The sequence below is a fragment of the Lates calcarifer genome, linkage group LG14 (genome assembly GCF_001640805.2).
Source record: "Lates calcarifer isolate ASB-BC8 linkage group LG14, TLL_Latcal_v3, whole genome shotgun sequence".
Classification (NCBI taxonomy): domain Eukaryota; kingdom Metazoa; phylum Chordata; class Actinopteri; family Centropomidae; genus Lates; species Lates calcarifer.
The window spans coordinates 10,572,174-10,594,161 of NC_066846.1; the positions used below are offsets into that span (position 1 = coordinate 10,572,174).

General features: G+C 37.6%; 1 protein-coding gene across 1 annotated transcript; it reads right to left on the reverse strand.

Annotated features, from left to right (window-relative positions):
• Window positions 1-110: 110 nt before the first annotated feature.
• LOC108890823 (obscurin) lies at window positions 111-19,696 on the reverse strand. Its single transcript, XM_051075750.1, has 16 exons — window positions 19,671-19,696; window positions 19,451-19,572; window positions 18,428-18,691; window positions 17,556-17,757; window positions 15,495-15,559; window positions 14,835-15,110; window positions 14,405-14,683; window positions 13,907-14,209; window positions 13,335-13,601; window positions 12,332-12,580; window positions 12,018-12,131; window positions 11,905-11,920; window positions 11,666-11,763; window positions 11,529-11,579; window positions 1,337-1,399; window positions 111-748 (listed from the first exon to the last, which is right to left on the reverse strand). The coding sequence occupies exons 1-16, from the start codon at window positions 19,694-19,696 to the stop codon at window positions 741-743; spliced, it is 2,403 nt and encodes an 800-aa protein (XP_050931707.1). The 3' UTR covers window positions 111-740.
• Window positions 19,697-21,988: the final 2,292 nt, after the last annotated feature.

Genomic DNA, 21,988 nt, shown 5'->3' on the forward strand with positions numbered 1-21,988 from the left:
ATGAGAATAAATAAACAACAGGAAGCTCAGCAAGCATGCTAATGTTAGCTTGTTAGCAGGTATCATGACCTGCTCCATTAGTTATTCATTTCTGAGGTCCATCTCTGACCTTTCTCACCTAGATTAAGATGTGGACTAGAAAAGATGCACTAGTCAGGTTCTAGAAAATCCAACCACGACTGTTCAGTTCACTTTATTCTATTTATTTACAAAACCATTGCTCTTAGTAGAAAAAAGGTATGATAAAATAAAAAGGATTCAGTGTAATGTAAAATAGATTCCATTAATATAAAATAATACATATCTATCATTATACACCAATCACACAATTTGCAAAAATAAACCTCAACAGAGCCATCACATCTCAGACGTTTTTCCAACATAACAAGTGAATCTACCAATAATGTTCATCTCAAACTGACATATAGGTACATTTATGCTGGTTTGGAAGTGTAACTTTAGCCTGTCTAACCTTAATACTGAAACGAAAAAACACAAGTATAGCTCTATGCTGTTAAATGTACAAAACAGCTGCATGATTGCAACAAAAATATACATATATACTGTTTATGCTGAAATTAAATCCTGGTCATGTGATTTCTTCATATGTTCAGCTACACAACTACACAAAACACTGTGTCTAATGTTTGGATGGCAGTTGTGTACTTGCTGTCAAATATCAGCTGAAACATTTTGTTTTTCATGTTGTTGTCCATTCTTTGTTCATCATGAGCTTCTCTTTATCGACCTGGAACAAAAGGACATTAAATGCAACTGTGAGCTCAATCTTTACATATTTTTCAAACATTTGCCTGATAAAGTAGAATTAATCTTAAAATATTATTGAGAATCTTATTCAAAATTAAAGGTGATCTTCAGTTTTCTCTTGAACTCTACTGAAGTGATGGATCACCATTCTTCTAAAGGATCTCTCTATCTCTCACTCCTGATGGAAGTGGTCTCTTCCAGGATGACAATACTCCCATCAACAGAACATGAGGGGTCACTGAATGGTTTGATGAGTATGAAAATGATGTGAATCATTTGATATGGTCCTCACAGTCACCAGATCACAACCCAACTGAACACCTATAGGAGATTTTAGATCAATGTGTCAGACATCAGTCTCCACCACCATCATCAAACCAAATGAGGGAATATCTTTTGGAAGAATGGTGATCCATCCCTCCAGTAGAGTTCAGAGACTTGTAGAATAAACGTCAAGACACACTGAAGCTGCTCTGGTGGCAAACGGTGGCCCAACACCTTATTGAGAAAGTTCTTGTTGGTGTTTTCTTTAATTTGTTACCTGTGTAGATATTGTTAATGTGTGTACCTGTGGTTGAACGTGGATTCACGTTCGTATAGACAGAGCGTCCCTCTGGTTTATCACATTGCCCTGTTGATGATCACATGACAGCAGTTAAAAACACACACACCCTCCTTTTCTACAGTTACAGATCTTTGATTAAAATTACAATGTAACTGTTTCTGGATCAGTTCCAACAGGATATTAGTGACAGTAGTTACTGTACCTTCTCCAGTGTTTTCATAGACTCTGATTGTTTCATAGACACAAACATCACCTGCAGGTCAAAGTCTAATTAGTCACCTCATGTCTGTGATAGGGATTTAAACTTTAAATAACACAGAAACTGAATGTTGAACTGACTGTGGAGAAGAGAGGAATATACTTGTTGTTGATTAGCATCATGGTTGACTGGTTGGTTTGTAGCAGAGCCCTGATTCTCTCTTTGAGACTGAGTGAGCCTGAAACATGTAGTTTAAAAATAAATGTGTATAATTAGTAATTAGCTATTTAAATTTAAATTTAATGTTAAATGTACAACTTTAGAAAAGAAGGTGTAAAGTGTGATGCTGTTTCTAAGCTGGAGATGAGAGAAGAGAGAGTGTTGTACGAACCTGTTCCAACATGGATCTGTGAAAAGCACAGTAGGATTTGTGTTAAACTGAACCACTGCTCCATCACATGACATCAGAACTGATCAGTGATTGTTTAATAATCAGTGTCTCACCTGTTGACTTTCTGCAGCAACACAGCAGCAGGAGAATAATCAATACTATTCCACAAAGCAGCAGAACGATCAGCAGCACAGGAGATGAAGAGCTTTTAGGTTCCATCACTGCAACTTAATAAATAAGTGTAATAACCTTTCTTTATGGATTTTAAACTTCAGCAAAGTGATTTTACAAAAATGAATGTCAGGTCACAACAACTAAACCATGCACCTGCAGCATCTATACATTAACACACTGTACATTATATAAATCCCTGTTCACATACAATAGATATGATAGACATGTAAAGAGTACATAAAATGTGTAAATGTGTCCACTGATACTCAAAATAAGTTCAAGTATTTGATCAGTTTTCTTAGACAGCAACACAGTTTACAAAGAAGAAAATGCAGAGATAGTTTTACTTGTCCTCACCTTTAACTGACATCCAGCTCTGTGCTGACTTTCTTTCTGACCACTGACACTTGTAGAAACCTTCATCTGACTTTGACACTGCAGAGATAGTCAGCTCCTGTCTGGTGTCATTTTGGATGAGTTTGTCATTGTGATAGAAAAACACACTGGAAAGTTTTGTTCCTGTCCAGGATCTGCAGCCAAGACTAACAGACTCTCCCTCAGTCACAGGATGGACGGGGCTCACCAGGATAATACCAGAATAATCATCTGTAAAACAGTCAGAGATCAGACCCTAAGAATAAAGTGAGATACACTGATGAGATTACACTTATGCTTTTATTATTTTGCAATGTTCAAAGTTAGACCCTTTTTTTTGTGAGGTGTCAGGGTGATGTTAGACCTGTCACTAAGATTATTATGTTGCCAAAGTGTGATGAAGACTGAACATCAACATTTAATTTCATTCATTAAATACAAATCTATTTATTTGAAATCTACAAACCATAGAGGAAATTGTCTGTTTTGTCATATAGTTTCTGACGATGCTGTGTAGCAGAGTGATGGACCAAACTCTCAAAATCTCCACTGTATACACATGTTACTTAAGATATAATATATTAAATCACATGAGATGTTGAAAATACTTGAAAAAATGAAGAAAAAATACAATAAAACATACTCTGTACAGTGATGTTGACTGCATTGCTGAATTCTCCTGATCCAGACTCACACCAGTACACTGCATTACCATACCAGTAAAGCCTCATGTTACATGTGGATCCAGTCATTCTCCTCCAGTCAGAGCAGTCTGACATGTAGCCATGTTCAGGAAACCTCTTCACTCTCCACTCAGTAGAGTTTCCCTCACAGCTCAGTGAGACAGAGTCAGAGGTGAAGTGCTGCACTCTGTCAGGATTCACTGTGAGAGACGCTGCTGGATGAACATCTGGAAAACAACAATGAGGAGTCAAATCAACCACAGAGATATTAGAATTAAGAAGAGCACAATATAAATAAACAACATTCAGTGTCTGGAACATACAGAACATATGGATCGACATCCATATTGACACAATACATTTTACTGTGGACCATGGATGTACAACATAGACATTTGTTTTCAGGATATGTTGGTCACAGATAAAAACATGGATGAATTCAGGTAATGACTTAACATGTCTCTTTGATAGAAAGAAAAACAAACTGACCTCCAGACCAGACAAACTTTGGTTCACTATTCTCAGTGTAAAACACTGGATCTCCTCTTCCAGCTCTACACACATATCCTGCTGTGTGTGTCTGACCATGAACGATGTAGGAATCCTGTTCAGTCCCTCTGCTGTTACCAGGTAACAGCTCATAGATGTAGGAGTTGTGTGACAGATCAGGAACAGTCTTATACCAGTAGAACCTCCATCCTGCAGATGGATGTTCAACCTCACAGTTCAGAGTTACTGAGGCTCCAGGACTCAGCCATGATGGAGACACAGTGAGGACAGGCCGAGGTTTATCTGTTGGAGAGTGATTTCCTCAGAATGAAGAGATGTTATGATGTCTAGTCTCTGGACATGGAATCATTTTTCTCTCAATACATTATCTCCAAACACATAACACATACAAACAGATACAATCTCAGGATAAACTAACACAAACATTTGAATGAATTGTTTAGATTTTCAGTGTAAATGAAATATGATCTGACTTACTGTCATACACTGTCAGTCTGACTGAAGCACTCCACTTTGTTGTTTCATGTTGTGAACTTTTCACTCTGCCCTTACACCTGTAGTCTCCACTGTGGGATGATGAAGCAGAACTGATCCTGTGTTCATGTTGATTTGAAGGTTTGAATGAGCTGGTTGTTTTCCATTCATACTCCCACTCAGTGTCTCCACCTCCCTGGATCTCACATCTGACAGTGATCGTCTCTCCTCTGTATATCTCAGACCAGTTGGGTTGCAGAATCACAACAGCTCTGTTTGACACTGTTCATGTTCAACAATTTACACAGAAAAGAAAAATCAACAGAAAAATGCCAGAGTGTTAAATTAACATCAGATATAAAGTTTGATGTCTTTCATCTTAATGTTGCATCATGAATACACAGTCAAGTCAAATTTTATTTATATAGCGCCAATTCACAACAGAAGTTATCTCGAGGCACTATACATATAGAGCAGGTCTAGACCACACTCTTTATCTTATAAAATTTACAGAGAGAGACCCAACAGTTCCCACCATGAGCAGCACTAGGCGAACTGGACTCAAGGTGGGCGGCCATCTGCCTCGACCATTGGGTTTAGAAACAGAGAGGGGGGTGAGGAGATGGGGTAAGAGAAAGACAACATTGCAAATACATAGACTAAGTCAAAATGTAAATAGTAGCAATAATAATAATAATAATAGTAGTAGTAGTAGATTTCTTCTACGGTGTGTGTTTGTTGTCAAACTCACCAGTGATGTCAATGCTAACTGAGTGACTGTACTCTGTGTAGTAAACTGGGTCTCCTCTTCCTCCTCTGCAGCTGTAGAGTCCTTCCTGTGAGACACTGGTTCTTCCAGTTGTTTGAAAAGCAGCATCATGTGTGGTCAGGGGTTCAGAGAGTTTATTGTCTCTGTACAGGAAGTATTTCCAACCAGGTGATGGGTTCACAGAGCAGGTCAGTGTCACACTGCCCCCTGCTGGAAAAGCTGTTTTGTCAGCAGTCAGCTGAGCCTCTGGTTTACGTGCTGTTCAGTTTATAACAAGAGACAAGACAAAAAGTTAATTTCTGCCTCAGAGTTAGGTCAGTTTAAGTAACTGAGAACAGGTAATAATAAATAAAATATTAATTAACTGTAATTGTACAATGGCCACACAAAATTCTCATTTGATCACCAAGATCTGCATTATGACATTTACTGAATGTGAATTCCCTCAGGAAAATGATTTTATTTTATCACATTGTTGAAAACAAAAAATTTGCAATATTGTACATAACTTTTAACAGAAAATATATTAAATAATCAAACTGAATACCGGCCTATTCCTAATTTAGACAAGTGAAAACATTAAGAAAGATGACATTTTCAGTTTGAATGAAAGATGCTTCAACTTACGTGATACTGTCAGTGTCACTTTATCACCCCACTCTGTTATGGAATAGTCACTTTTACCCCTGCACCTGTAGTCTCCACTGTCAGACTCAGTGGCTCTGTTGATCCTGTATTCATTGTGTGATGGAGGATTGTTTAACTTGGCTGGTCTCCATTCATACGTCCACTCAGTGTCTCCACCTCCCTGGATCTCACATCTGACAGTGATCGTCTCACTGCTGTATATCTGAGACCAGTTGGGTTGTAGAGTCACAGTGATGCTGTTTGAAACTGTTGACATCAAAAATACCCAGTAAGAAAACAACTATAACAATAAAATCCAGAGACAATGAAAAGATTAGCAAAATTAGTGATTAAAATAAAAACATATTGTGTAAATTCTTTAAAAACTTCTTAAAAGTGGGAAAAGTGACAAGCAGCTTTAACGGTAGCTATTGTTCAAGGAATAAAGGAGCTTAATCATTTTGTCTTTTTGTCAGACAATCATAAAGAGAGAATCTGAAATTCAACAGTAAGAAAATCTATTCCTCAAATTTAAAATGTAGATTTAAAGAAGACAAAGCCATTTTCATTTAAATATGCAAATGAGTGATATTCAATCTAGAGTCCAACAGATATTACATTCATGTTGTGATGAAGTGACTGATTGTTTTCTAACTTTATTTTACAAGGAGGTAAGAGGTACTGGGCCTGAGTCATTTATTCATTTCATCTCCTCCACACTTCAGACACTGTTTTATTATTTAAAGTATCCATGTTGTTTTATTCCAGAGAAAATGTATTAACTCACCAGTTTCCTGAATGGTGACTGATTCACTTACAAGTGTGACGAAATCTGTCCCAAGTCTCCATCCATAGCATGTATAAATGCCTCCTTGTGAAATATTGAAAACTGTGTCTGATCCATTAACTTTAACAAGCTGAGGTTCAGAAGTGTTTGAGGTACGTCTGAACCAATCATATTTTAAACCAGCAGAGTCCTTCACAGAGCAGGTCAGTGTGACGCTTCCCCCAGCTGGTATAACTGTCCTGTCTGCTGTCAGAGTGGCCTGAGGTACTGTTAAAGTTAGAAAAAAATAATTGTCTTTATGAAGGTCACAGACTCTTCAGTAAATATACAGTTTGCCTCCAGGGTCAATGTAACATCTAGTCTCCATACATAAACATGTATACAGCACTGCCCAGGTAAGATCAACACCAACATAAACTGAACTGAAGAATATGTCATTTCACACTCATTATTAAATGAGTAATCTATTTATTTAATAAGGAAATAATATATATAATAATACTAAGGTTATAAATATGATATCAAGGCCTAATGTATAAACAATTTCAAAAATTGCTCACCTTGAGCATTTCCATAGAGGAGTGTATTCAGCACTGAAAAAAGATTGATGATAAATGATGATAAAGATTGAAACCTCATCAGACATGGTCAATCTGACAGAGTCAAAATCATAATAAACTAACACAGAGTTTGATCAGAGGCAGCTGTTGGTTATCAACACATTTCTGAGATGATATTCTGTAAACTGCTAAACAGGCAGGAAAAATAAACAAAACTATTTAAAATCAAATATACCATATATATTATAATAGAAATGAATAATACATGTGCAAAACAACTCGTCCAGTCTGTATTTAACACAGTCGCCCACTGTGAACCAAGACAAATCAGCCATGTTCACGTCTACAAAGCTACAGTGTTGATAAAAACATGATTCTGCCTCTGAAAGTCACAGAATTGGAAAATGACTGATGTACTCACAGAATAATGAGAGCACACAGAGCAAAGTGTGCCCCATCTTCACATCCAGCACTGACACTGTCACTGTCACTCTGCTCTGCAAGAGAAATGTTTCAGCTTTGTGTCAATAATAACGCAGCAAAAGCAGAAAGAGAGACGATCTTTACAGATGAAGAAATTACATTTTATAGAATATGACATCAGAATTTCTGAGATCACCCTCCCTCTAAGTATAACCCACCTGTTCTGTTAAACCAAACTCTTACCACTGCAGTGGCTTTGACCACAGTGCACTTTGACGTGCTTACACTTCCTGCCCACTGAAAAAATATATTAACTTGACTCGTGTGCAAAGGTTTATGTGTGGCCCTCTGCTCTTTTATCCACAGTGCCTGTATTGTCATGAGGTGTGTGTTGTGTGTATCTATAGTTGCGATGTATGATTATAGTGATCAATCTATAGTAGATACAGTGTGGTATAGAAGTGGAGCAAACTGAAGTCAACAGAACTATTAGTGGGTGTTTCTGAACCTGCAGGTGATTCTGTGCAAAAGACCACATGTTCAGAAAAACACGCAAATCTGAAAAGACATGCACATCTGGAGATTTGCTCTCAAGTCCAACTGAGTTTTTAATTATGAAACACAACTTTCAAATGTTGCCTGGGAACAGCCAGAGAAAGATTTTGAGCTGCAGTTGGTAGATTTACATTTAGCCATTTGACACTTTTATCCAAAATGACTCAGAAGTAAGAGACAACAGTAAAGCCTCAGTGCACGGAGAAGAAAAAGCTACGTACTGAATAAAGAAGGACGCCCCTGCTCTCATAGCATTTTGGAGCTAGTTCCACCATGAGGGAAGTACAAATGAGAACAGCCTGCACTGTGATTTCCTTGTGTGCAGGGATGGCAGTGTTGGACAATGATCTTTTGAGGGACGAAGTGGCCGAGAATGAGCATAAGCCTGTATGATTAGGTTCAAGTAAACTCAGAAGCTGCTCTGCAGGCAAGCATTAATGACTCGAATTTGACATTAACACCAGGCTAGGCTAGGGGTGCTTGGTGGTTTTGTGGTTCAGAAGCATCCTAGTCTGTCTCACCTAATGTGTGAGAACCAGAGAAACACAGCATTGTTTCACTTTCAGCAAGGCAGGGTAATACAGACTCAGACTCACCACTCCATGTATAATAACAGACTAAAGAAGGGATCCATGCCTTCAAATCTGAATCCTGAAGAATAAAACAGTCACTTGGATCCTGAGGTCAATTATTTTTCTGTTGGACCAGTACAGTTGCATACAGACTATGAAAATCGGGTACTTTATGTGGCCTGGGAGCTGCAACCTTGAGATGTTTGTAATGTCATCTGCATTTGTTGCTGCATATCTTCACATATATTTACTAGATAACTATGTTTTGCTCCTGTTGCTATAAAGATTATTTGGCAACTGGGGCCTATGAAGAAACAAACAAAGTGACAGGAATTAGTCAGTGTCATCACCATGTTCACACTAATGTGTTCATAAGTAGAAAAAAGGTCATATACCGTACAGGATGTGCAATGTGGTCAAGTGCAATACATATACAGATGATGTTAAAACAATAAAAGCACAGTATTTGTAACTGAATATTTTTGAATGCAATAATGACTGGTGGTGACGTTCAGGATGTAAAAGGTCAATATTTATTTCTCAGTCTGAAATATAAGGGAAAACATTTGGCATAAAAGTTCCTGCTCTGTTCTGCATCTTCAACACCCCCATCACCTCTGCTCTGTCTTGGACATGTGGTCAACTAGGTGTGAAACACGTCACCTGGCTGACAGGACACACTGAACTACGGACTTTTTCTTTATTTTTAGCACTGCAGCTCCAAGTAAAACTGATCGCTGTTTGTACCTGAATGAACAATTAGGGTTATTTTAAACAAAAACATCCACAGAATGATCTTTTATTAATGCCATGTTTCTTATTTTACAGACTTTGTCAGGTTCTGTGAGCTGAATAGATGAAGCTTAATATGTTAGATGACTGGATTTATCTGCTGCTCCATCTGTATTAGTTACTGGAATGTGGATAAATTGTTCACAGTGAATGCATTTAATGACTTACAACTTGTTTTTGTGATTTTAGCAATGTCGACTGCTCGATGTTCAGCATTCAGCACAGATTGTTATTTTTAAAGAGGAGGTAGCTGTTCGCAGACGATCTGATGCTATGCAGTTAAATAAGAAAAAGATCCTTGACTTAGAACCAAACAATGACTGCCTTCACTACTAAATTATTTTCACCTTCCAGTGTTTAACGTGGCCTGTGGTTTGCAAACCTATCAAATGGATGAAAGATATTTGCAGTTACACCTGTCCACTGCTACAGTAGTCTCAGGAATAAAAATGCATGAAGGGAAAATTAAATCAAATAATAAAAACGATTAAAACTAAAAACTGATGACAGAGGAAGAGCTACAGACCAGAAATGACTCACGAGGGATCTGAGGTTGTTGCTGTTGGTTGTGACTACAGAGTGTGTATAGTGACACCTGGTGGCAGTGCTGTGTATAACAAGACAACATGCAGGAGGGAGAGAGGACAACGAGGAAGCAGCAAAAGCAGCATAACAGACACAGATTGATGGAAGCTACAACAATCACTATCACTCAAATACAGTGTGCTGCACCTGCAATAAAATCTGCTGCTCCAGAAGAAGAACTCACTGTTGATCTACATCTTTATGAGAATAAATAAACAACAGGAAGCTCAGCAAGCATGCTAATGTTAGCTTGTTAGCAGGTATCATGACCTGCTCCATTAGTTATTCATTTCTGAGGTCCATCTCTGACCTTTCTCACCTAGATTAAGATGTGGACTAGAAAAGATGCACTAGTCAGGTTCTAGAAAATCCAACCACGACTGTTCAGTTCACTTTATTCTATTTATTTACAAAACCATTGCTCTTAGTAGAAAAAAGGTATGATAAAATAAAAAGGATTCAGTGTAATGTAAAATAGATTCCATTAATATAAAAATAATACATATCTATCATTATACACCAATCACACAATTTGCAAAAATAAACTTCAACAGAGCCATCACATCTCAGACGTTTTTTCTAACATAACAAGTGAAACAATAATGTTCATCTCAAACTGACATATAGGTACATTTATGCTGGTTTGGAAGTGTAACTTTAGCCTGTCTAACCTTAATACTGACACGAAAAAACACAAGTATAACTCTATGCTGTTAAATGTACAAAACAGCTGCATGATTGCAACAAAAATATACATATATACTGTTTATGCTGAAATTAAATCCAGGTCATGTGATTTCTTCATATGTTCAGCTACACAACTACACAAAACACTGTGTCTAATGTTTGGATGGCAGTTGTGTACTTGCTGTCAAATATCAGCTGAAACATTTTGTTTTTCATGTTGTTGTCCATTCTTTGTTCATCATGAGCTTCTCTTTATCGACCTGGAACAAAACGACATTAAATGCAACTGTGAGCTCAATCTTTACATATTTTTCAAACATTTGCCTGATAAAGTAGAATTAATCTTAAAATATTATTGAGAATCTTATTCAAAATTAAAGGTGATCTTCAGTTTTCTCTTGAACTCTACTGAAGTGATGGATCACCATTCTTCTAAAGGATCTCTCCATCTCTCACTCCTGATGGAAGTGGTCTCTTCCAGGATGACAATACTCCCATCAACAGAACATGAGGGGTCACTGAATGGTTTGATGAGTATGAAAATGATGTGAATCATTTGATATGGTCCTCACAGTCACCAGATCACAACCCAACTGAACACCTATAGGAGATTTTAGATCAATGTGTCAGACATCAGTCTCCACCACCATCATCAAACCAAATGAGGGAATATCTTTTGGAAGAATGGTGATCCATCCCTCCAGTAGAGTTCAGAGACTTGTAGAATAAACGTCAAGACACACTGAAGCTGCTCTGGTGACACCTTATTGAGAAAGTTTTTGTTGGTGTTTTCTTTGATTTGTTACCTGTGTAGATATTGTTAATGTGTGTACCTGTGATTCAACATGGATTCACACTCATCTAGATAGGGCCTTCCTCTGGTTCATCACATTGACCTGTTGATGATCACATGACAGCAGTTAAAAACACACACACCCTCCTTTTCTACAGTTACAGATCTTTGATTAAAATTACAATGTAACTGTTTCTGGATCAGTTTCAACAGGATATTAGTGACAGTAGTTACTGTACCTTCTCCAGTGTTTTCATAGACTCTGATTGTTTCATAGACACAAACATCACCTGCAGGTCAAAGTCTAATTAGTCACCTCATGTCTGTGATAGGGATTTAAACTTTAAATAACACAGAAACTGAATGTTGAACTGACTGTGGAGAAGAGAGGAATATACTTGTTGTTGATTAGCATCATGGTTGACTGGTTGGTGTGTAGCAGAGCCCTGATTCTCTCTTTGAGACTGAGTGAGCCTGAAACATGTAGTTTAAAAAATAAATTAGTATTAGTAGTAATTAGCAAAAAATGTTAAATGTACACCTTTAGAAAAGAAGGTGTAAAGTGTGATGCTGTTTCTAAGCTGGAGATGAGAGAAGAGAGAGTGCTGTACGAACCTGTTCCAACATGGATCTGTGAAAAGCACAGTAGGATTTGTGTTAAACTGAACCACTGCTCCATCACATGACATCAGAACTGATCAGTGATTGTTTAATAATCAGTGTCTCACCTGTTGACTTTCTGCAGCAACACAGTAGCAGGAGAATAATCAATACTATTCCACAAAGCAGCAGAACGATCAGCAGCACAGGAGATGAAGAGCTTTTAGGTTCCATCACTGCAACTTAATAAATAAGTTTAATAACCTTTATTTGTATATATGTTCTTTCCCAAAAATAAGTGTCAGGTCACAACAAATAAACCATTACCCTGCAGCATCTACACATAAACACACTCTGAACTCTTACTCAGTTAAGTATCTGATCATTTTTCTTTATTACACAGTTTACACAAAAATGCAGAGATAGTTTTACTTGTCCTCACCTTTAACTGACATCCAGCTCTGTGCTGACTTTCTTTCTGACCACTGACACTTGTAGAAACCTTCATCTGACTTTGACACTGCAGAGATATTCAGCTCCTGTCTGGTGTCATTTTGGATGAGTTTGTCATTGTGATAGAAAAACACACTGGAAAGTTTTTCTTCAGTCCTGAATCTGCAGCCAAGACTAACAGACTCTCCCTCAGTCACAGGATGGACGGGGCTCACCAGGATAATACCATGATAATCACCTGTAAAACAGTCAGAGAATACTAACTATCAGTCAGAGATCAGACCTTTAGAGTGAGGTGACATACAATGATGAGATTACACATCTGCTTTTATTCTTCTGCAGTTCTTGTTCATTTTACAGGATCATCATCAGACCTGACATTTGACCTTGTTTACTTACAACCTACTGTCTGTGTCTTACAAGCAACCTCTGAGCAAAGAAACAACAGCTTCCTACAATGTCCTATAAATGATACAGGACTTGTTTTGATCACTGACATAAAAACTTTAGTTCATATCACCTGTAAACTCACAAGAACTAAACCAAAAAGAAACTCAAACCTTGAGTTTTTGGTGGTCTGTTACAAAAACAAAATTTTACAAAATACTGAAGGAAGAAGATATTTACTGTGGTGAGTTTGTAGTGATCAGAAACACATAAATAGTTTTTTGAAGAGTTGAAGTAAGTGAAGTAAGAACTGCCACAGAGACTGTTATGCTGCTAAACTGAGATAAAGACTGAACATTGACATTTAACTTTCATTAGATAAGAACCTATTTAGATCTACAGACCACATACAATGCACATACAGTTTCATCACATACACTTACTGAAGATACCATGTAGCAGAGTAATGGACCAAACCCTCAAAACCTCCACTGTTTGTCTATAAAACTCAGCTCTGATATATAACATATTAAATCACATGAGATGTTGAAAATACTTCAGATTCTAGAAAAAGCAAAATGAAAATAAAATCCAATAAAACATACTCTGTACAGTGATGTTGACTGCGTTGCTGAATTCTCCTGATCCAGACTCACACCAGTACACTGCATTAATGGGCGAGGACAGATAGACTTTACATGTGGATCCAGTCATTCTCCCCCAGTCAGAGCAGTGTGACTGGTAGCCATGTTCATTAAACCTCTTCACTCTCCACTCAGTAGAGTTTCTCTCACAGCTCAGTGAGACAGAGTCAAAGGTGAAGTGCTGCACTCTGTCAGGATTCACTGTGAGAGACGCTGCTGGATGAAGATCTGAAAAACAACAATGAGGAGTCAAATCAACCACAGAGATATTACAATTAGAGCACAATGAATATTCATTTGTTAATTGTTTTTTGAGTATTAAAAACATCAGTAGAACAAACACTGCCACAAAATTCAGTGTTTGGATCATACAGAGCACATGGATCAACAGCAGAGAATGACTCTGTGTTTTCAGATGAACTGAAGAGAAATGAGGGAAGAACAGAGGGAAACAAAAAGAGAGTGATATTCAACCCAGTCCTGAATTTAAAAGCCTCCAATATTAACATTTTGTTTGGTGACAACAAACTGACCTCCAGACCAGACAAACTTTGGTTCACTATTGTCAGTGTAAAACACTGGATCTCCTCTTCCAGCTCTACACACATATCCTGCTGTGTGTGTCTGACCATGAACGATGTAGGAATCCTGTTCAGTCCCTCTGCTGTTACCAGGTAACAGCTTATAGCTGTAGTAGTTGTGTGACAGATCAGGAACAGTCTTATACCAGTAGAACCTCCATCCTGCAGATGGATGTTCAACCTCACAGTTCAGAGTTACTGAGGCTCCAGGACTCAGCCATGATGGAGACACAGTGAGGACAGGCCGAGGTTTATCTGTTGGAGAGTGATTTCCTCAGAATGAAGAGATGTTATGATGTCTAGTCTCTGGACATGGAATCATTTTTCTCTCAATACATTATCTCCAAACACATAATACATACAAACAGATACAATCTCCGGATAAACTAACACAAACATTTGAATGAATTGTTTAGATTTTCAGTGTAAATGAAATATGATCTGACTTACTGTCATACACTGTCAGTCTGACTGAAGAACTCCACTCTGTCTGTCTATGTTGTGAACTTTTCACTCTGCCCTTACACCTGTAGTCTCCACTGTGGGATGATGAAGCAGAACTGATCCTGTGTTCATGTTGATTTGAAGGTTTGAATGAGGTGGTTGTTTTCCATTCATACTCCCACTCAGTGTCTCCTCCTCCCTGGATCTCACATCTGACAGTGATCGTCTCTCCTCTGTATATCTCAGAGACGTTGGGTTGCAGAATCACAACAGCTCTGTTTGACACTGTTCATGTTCAACAATTTACAATGAGAACAGAAAAATGCCAGAAGGTTAAATGAACATCAGACATAAAGTTTGCTGTTCTTTGTTTTTCTGCTACATCATGAATACACAGTAGATTTCTTCTACATTGTGTGTTTGTTGTCAAACTCACCAGTGATGTCAATGCTAACTGAGTGACTGTACTCTGTGTAGTAAACTGGGTCTCCTCTTCCTCCTCTGCAGCTGTAGAGTCCTTCCTGTGAGACACTGGTTCTTCCAGTTGTTTGAAAAGCAGCATCATGTGTGGTCAGGGGTTCAGAGAGTTTATTGTCTCTGTACAGGAAGTATTTCCAACCAGGTGATGGGTTCACAGAGCAGGTCAGTGTCACACTGCCCCCTGCTGGTATGACTGTCCTGTCTGCTCTCAGTGAGGCCTGAGGTTTATATGCTGCTCAGTTCACAGAGAAAAACAAAACAAGTCAATGGTTAAAATAGAAAAATGTTTTTACTTCATGACCTTGTTCCATAAACGACTGCTCATAAACTCTGAGCAGACTGGTAACACTGACAGTTATTACAGATGTTTTCTGTGAGACTGATTTAACCCAACTTACATCTGGACCTTTGTCCACACTGAAGTCTTTTCACATTCACTGATTCATTTGGTTTCAACCATCAAAAACTAATTATAAAATGAGCCTGTGACACATTGTTTAGAATGTGTCGCCTCAGGTTTCATTACATACTGAGGAGCAGGAGAGAGCTACAATATTGTCCCTGTACATGTAAAATCTAACATTTTCTGATAGTTGATAAAAGACGTCCAACTTACATGATACAGTCAATCTGATGACATTACTCCACTGTGTTAAGGAATAATCCTTTCTACCCCTGCACCTGTAGTCTCCACTGTCAGACACAGTAGCTCTGTTGATCCTGTATTCATTGCGTGATGGAGGTGTGTTTAACTTGGCTGGTCTCCATTCATATGTCCACTCAGTGTCTCCACCTCCCTGGATCTCACATCTGACAGTGATCGTCTCTCCTCTGTATATCTGAGGCCAGTTGGGTTGTAGAGTCACAGTGACTGTATTAGAAACTGTTGACATAAAAAACACCCAGTTAAGATTCTAATAACATTAATAGAAAAATGTCTTGATTTTTACTGCTATCACTCATGATAATCATCTGTAGTTAAAGTTAAATAAAAGTTAACTTTAGGTTAAATAAACAATACAAACACAACTCAACAGCCATGAGCAACAACATCAGTTAAAGTTAAAAACAGATGAAAACATATCAAACAGTTTCTTCAAAGAAAACAACTTAAAGCAACTAAATAATCAGGAAGAAAAGTAACAACAGTTCATTAGCAGCATGTTTTTAATCTGACTGTCAGATACATACAGCCTGAGAGGAGCAGCTGAAACTCAGCATACAGAGAGTGACAGCAGTTCTCCAACATACTGGTAGTCTTTGAACATACACTTACACAGAGCAGACACAACAGGCTGTTTGGCCCAGGCCTAAATATCATGTACACAACTTCAATTTCTCTGAAGCTTTTAAATGACTGTTTAATTAAGTTTTGTAGTAGGATGTCCCAGTATTTAATGTCGTGTGTTTTTATTTTTATTCTACTGCATAGATTAATGTATTTTAAACATGAGTCAGCTGTTGTTTCCTAACACTCACATCTACAAATACACTCACCTGACAACAGAGACTCTCACCCTCTGAGATCTATTCAAGAAAAAAATCTAAAACACATCCAACATTTTCAAATCTAGACTGACACAGGACAAAGCTGCTTGGTTAAAACGTGTTGGACTGAGGGATGACAAAAGGTTTAGAATTACTGTAACAAGCAGACAAGCTCTTCTAGATGTTTTAAATAACACAGAGCAGTAAGTAGCATCTTCCACTCTTGTCTTGAATCTGTGCACAACATGAAGATGGATTTATGTCTCTTTTCTGCCATACTGATAAACAGGTAATGTTGAAAGAGTGTGTGTTGTTTTATTGCAGAACAAATGACTGAACTCACCAGTTTTCTGAATGGTGACTTTCTTGCTTTCTTCTGTGAAGAACTCTGGTTTTCCTCTCCCTCCTCTGCATGTGTAGATGCCTCCTTCTGAAATCCTGATAATGTGGTCTGATCTAATACCATTTATGACCTGAGCTTCAGAAGAGTCAGAGGATCGTCTGTACCACTTAAAAACTGTCCAACCAGCAGATCTGATCACAGAGCAGGTCAGTGTCACACTGCCCCCTGCTGGTATGATTGATGTGTCTGCTCTCAGTGTAGGTCTGGGTTTATTGGCTGTTCAGATTGGAACAAAAACAAAACCAAACAAACAAAAGAAAAAGACTGGAATAAAATATCTTTAAACTTGAAACACTGACTGTAACAGACGTCTAACACTGTAAAACACTTATAATCACACTGTTTGAACATGAACTGAGTCATTTAGCTACAACCATCACATGAAAGTTACAAACAGCATGTGACACGTGACTCTCATTGGTTGATCAGTGATTTAGGAAACACAGGAGTTACCACTAACTAACTAACTAGGTACTGTTCATGTGTGGTTAATGTTCACTGAGCATTTCTCTGTCAGTGATTCAGTTTCAACACTTCACTGTATCATAGCTCCTCTTCACTTACTCTGTTCTCACACTGGAAACAACCACAGTTTGTTTCTGAGCTGCTCGTAACAGACTTCATTATTGTTAGAGGAGAAATGTTTCCTGTTTCATTTAGACAAATGAAAACATTAAGAAACATGACATTTTCACTTTGAATGAAAGATGCTTCAACTTACGTGATACTGTCAGTGTCACTTTATCACTCCACTCTGTTATGGAATAGTCACTTTTACCCCTGCACCTGTAGTCTCCACTGTCAGACTCAGTAGCTCTGTTGATCCTGTATTCATTGCGTGATGGAGGTTTGTTTAACTTGGCTGGTCTCCATTCATACGTCCACCCAGTGTCTCCACCTCCCTGGATCTCACATCTGACAGTGATCCTCTCACCACTGAATATCTGAGACCAGTTGGGTTGTAGAGTCACAGTGATCCTGTTTGAAACTGTTGACATCAAAAATACTCAGTATAAGTACAAATAAAAGAATAAAATCCAGAAACAAAACTTTTTGGTTTTCAACAGAAATTCAAATAATAATCATCAATGTTCAGTTCAGATAATTTGCCACAAAGTGGCAAAAAGCAACAAAAAGAAAAACAGTAAAATTAGTGATTAAAATAAAACAGTGTATGAAGAACATACAAAAAACTGAGGGAAGTGAAAAGCAGTAACAGTAGCCATTGTTCAAGGAATAAATGAACTTAGTAATTTTCCCTTTTCATCAGATAATCATAACCTGAGGAGAGAACCTGAAGTTGTTTGGTGTAATATATTCAATAATATAAAAAAGTCAATTCCACTAATCAACTGAATATAGATTAAAAGACATTTTAGTTTTAACATGCAACTCAGTGATATTTAATGTATCCTCAGCTCCTCTGTTGTGTCTGTAAATAAATTAAATGGTCCAACAAATATTATATTCATGCTGTGATGAAGTATTGACTGATTGTTTTATAACTTTCTTTTACAAAGAGGTAAGAGGTACTGGGCCTAAGTCATTTATTCATTTATTCTTTTTCTTTGCTAATTAATCTCCTCCACACTTCAGACACTGTTTTATTATTTAAAGTATCCATGTTGTTTTATTCCAGAGAAAATGTATTAACTCACCAGTTTCCTGAATGGTGACTGGTTCACTGTCATATGTGTCATTTGTTCCTGGTTTCTGAGCTCTGCAGATGTAAATGCCTCCCTGTGAAACACTGAAAACACTTCTTGATTCTTCATCTTCAACGGGCTGATATTCATTGGTGTTTGAGGAACGTCTGTACAACTCATATCTTAAACCAGCAGAGTCCTTCACAGAGCAGGTCAGTGTGATGCTGCCCCCTTCTGGTATAACTGAGCTGGATGCTGTTAGAGTGGGTTTGGGTCCTGTTAGAAAAACAATAAACAAGAGAATGATTATGATGAATGTGCCATCAAAAATGTAATTACATTTTTTTCATAACACAGTGGACACCAACATTTGTCTCAATCATGCAGAATGTTTTGTTGAAGTTTTCTGATTTCACCCAATTTAACCTCTTTGTTTCCACATGTTTATGAAATCACACAAAAGTTTAACACACTGACTCCAAACCACTCATTTATTTAGACAGACAACATTTTGATGAATTGAAATGTTGTCTATATTAAGTTAACAAACACTGAATGGTTTCATCTGAATGAAAATAAAGTGAATCTCATGCTATGGCCTTCACAGTCACCTGATCCCAACTCAGCTCAACAACTACAGAGATTCTGGAGTTACATGTTAGACAATGTTAGAAACCATCATTATCAACTCCAAATGAGGGAATACTGTTTAATACTGTAGAGGATTGGTGTTCATCTTTACAGCAGAGTCCAAAGACTTGTGATATCTATGCCAGTAAGGAGTGAAGCTGTTACTAAGACACGTTTATGTTGGTTTGTTCTTTCATTGTTGCCCATTTGTGTGCGAAGTATTTCATATTTTTAACTTTTCAATTTCTATCTTCAGCAGTTCTTACAGCTGAGGTGGCAGGACAGAACAGTGTGGCAGCTAACACACCATACCAAAACTCAAAGTTAGAGTATAATTACTTTCTTTGTAATAATTGAATCTTTCTTCTTAAAATCTTCAGGCAGGACTAATGTAACTGACTGTACCTGTGGATGCTCCTTTTTCCACATCAGACTCATCAGCGTCCTCTGCTGGGTCTCTACTCTGTCCTGTTAAGATGATGATGAATCCATGAGAAGAAAACTCATCAGTATGAAGGTCACAGACTCTTCAGTAAATATACAGTTTGCCTCCAGGGTCAATGTAACATCTAGTCTCCATACATAAACATGTATACAGCACTGCCCAGGTAAGATCAACACCAACATAAACTGAACTGAAGAATATGTCATTTCACACTCATTATTAAATGAGTAATCTATATCAAATTACATATATGATCAAATATAAACAGAAAGAGGATGTGATTAACAGTGATATATTCAGTTATAAGTATTAGATGATATATAATATATAAATGAGGAAATAAAGCAATCGGTCACCTTGAGTGTTTCCATAGAGGAGTGTGTTCAGCACTGAAATAAAGATTGAAACCTCATCAGACATGGTCAATCTGACAGAGTCAAAATCATAATAAACTAAGACATTTAAAAAGCAGGTGGAGTTTGATCAGAGGCAGCTGTTGGTTATCAACACATTTCTGAGATGATATTCTGTAAACTGCTAAACAGGCAGGAAACTTAAACATAACTCAAATAAAACATACAAAATGTAAAAATTACAAAGCTGTAAACATTATACTTCAGATCGTATTCTGTGCATGCATTGTGCAAAACAACTCGTCCAGTCATGTATTTAACACAGTCCACTAATCTGAACCAAGACCAGACCAGACCAGATCAGAAATCATGTTCACGTCTACAAAGCTACAGTGTTGATAAAAACATGATTCTGCCTCTGAAAGTCACAGAACTGGAAAATGACTGATGTACTCACAGAATAATGAGAGCACACAGAGCAAAGTGTGCCCCATCTTCACATCCAGCACCGACACTGTCACTGTCACTCTGCTCTGCAAGAGAAATGTTTGTATGTAATAACACAGCAGAATGAGAAAGAGAGAAGATCTTTACAGAGGAAGAAAAACTTACATTTCATATGAGATCAACTTCTCCCTCTAAATAACACCAAACCGTTCTTCCTTCCGTTTTACACCAAACCCTGACCTCCACAGTGGTTTGGACCACAGTGTGCATGTTTACACTTTCTGCACACTCGAGTATTTAAATATGTCAAATAAAGAGATAATGTTCCTTCCAGAATCAGTAAAGTGCCTTCATGCTGTGTGTTATCTTACACTACACTACAATATGTACATCATACGTTTACTTTACAGTATTGTATTGTAAAAGTAAGACAATGTATTCTCAAATATTACCAACAGAAACAAAACAATAAAATAACCATTGTGTGTGCCGAGGATGGGCGAAAAAAAAAGTTCCTCTTTACACATATAGATGTGTTGCTGTGATAGCAGAGATTAGACAGAGTCATCACCATGTTCACACCAGAGCTAATGTGTTTGTGAGCAGAAAAGCAGAATTGTCTCATACTGTACAGGATGTGCAATGTATATAAACAGACAATATAACAAGTTAAACAGAATATTGTGTTTGAATACAACAGTGACTGGTGGTGACGTTCAGGATGTAGAAGATCAATATTTATTTCTCAGTCTGAAATATAAGGGAAGAAAACAAACAAAGCCAGAAAGGTAAAAAAAATTAACATAGAAGTTCCTGCTCTGTTCTGCATCTTCAACACTATCACCCACTATCACCTCTGCTCTGTCTCGGACATGTGGTCAACTAGGTGTGAAACATGCCATCTGACTGATAGCACACATTGACACATCTGTAGCTGAACAATTGGCATCCACAGTGGTTTAGCTAGAAATGATGAGTCAGTTTGTTTTCAGTAAAGACATAAATAAACCTATAGGATGCTCAGTTAGCAACTACATTTGTTCATAAACATGTAGACAGTACTGGCTGCTTACATTAAAATCCCACTTTATTCCTCTATTGTCATGTTTCCTATTTTAAGGACTCGTTCTTCTTGAAGAAAAAGTAATATGACTGTGCAGGTCTGTCTGGACTTTAGCTGCATTTTTAAAAAGCCCTTCTAATGTTTTTTACTCTGTCAATAGTAAAGACACATCACCTGTTCTTACAAAAAGTCTTCAAATGTCTTTAAGCTGTTAAAACTGCAGCATGGTGACAGAGGAAGAGCTACAGAGACCAGAAATGACTCATGAAGGATCTGAGCTTGTTGCTGTTGGTTGTAACTACAGAGTGTGTATAGTGACACCTGGTGGCAGTGCTGTGTATAACAAGACAACATGCAGGAGGTAGAGAGGACAACGAGGAAGCAGCAAAAGCAGCATAACAGATAGATCTGGTCCATCACCACTAGGGTACAGTTTCCAGATACACTCTGATGGGTCTTATCAGAGGGTACGGTCAAATATCCTATATGGACCTTCTTGTTGGAGGACTTCTTGTTTCCATCAGCTGAGCGTGTTACCCTGTGCACATAATTTGACACCATCCATTAGGTCATTTGTGAATAATTAAGGATATGCAAATATAAAATATCACTGCTTGCTTTAAAAAGTAGAGTGA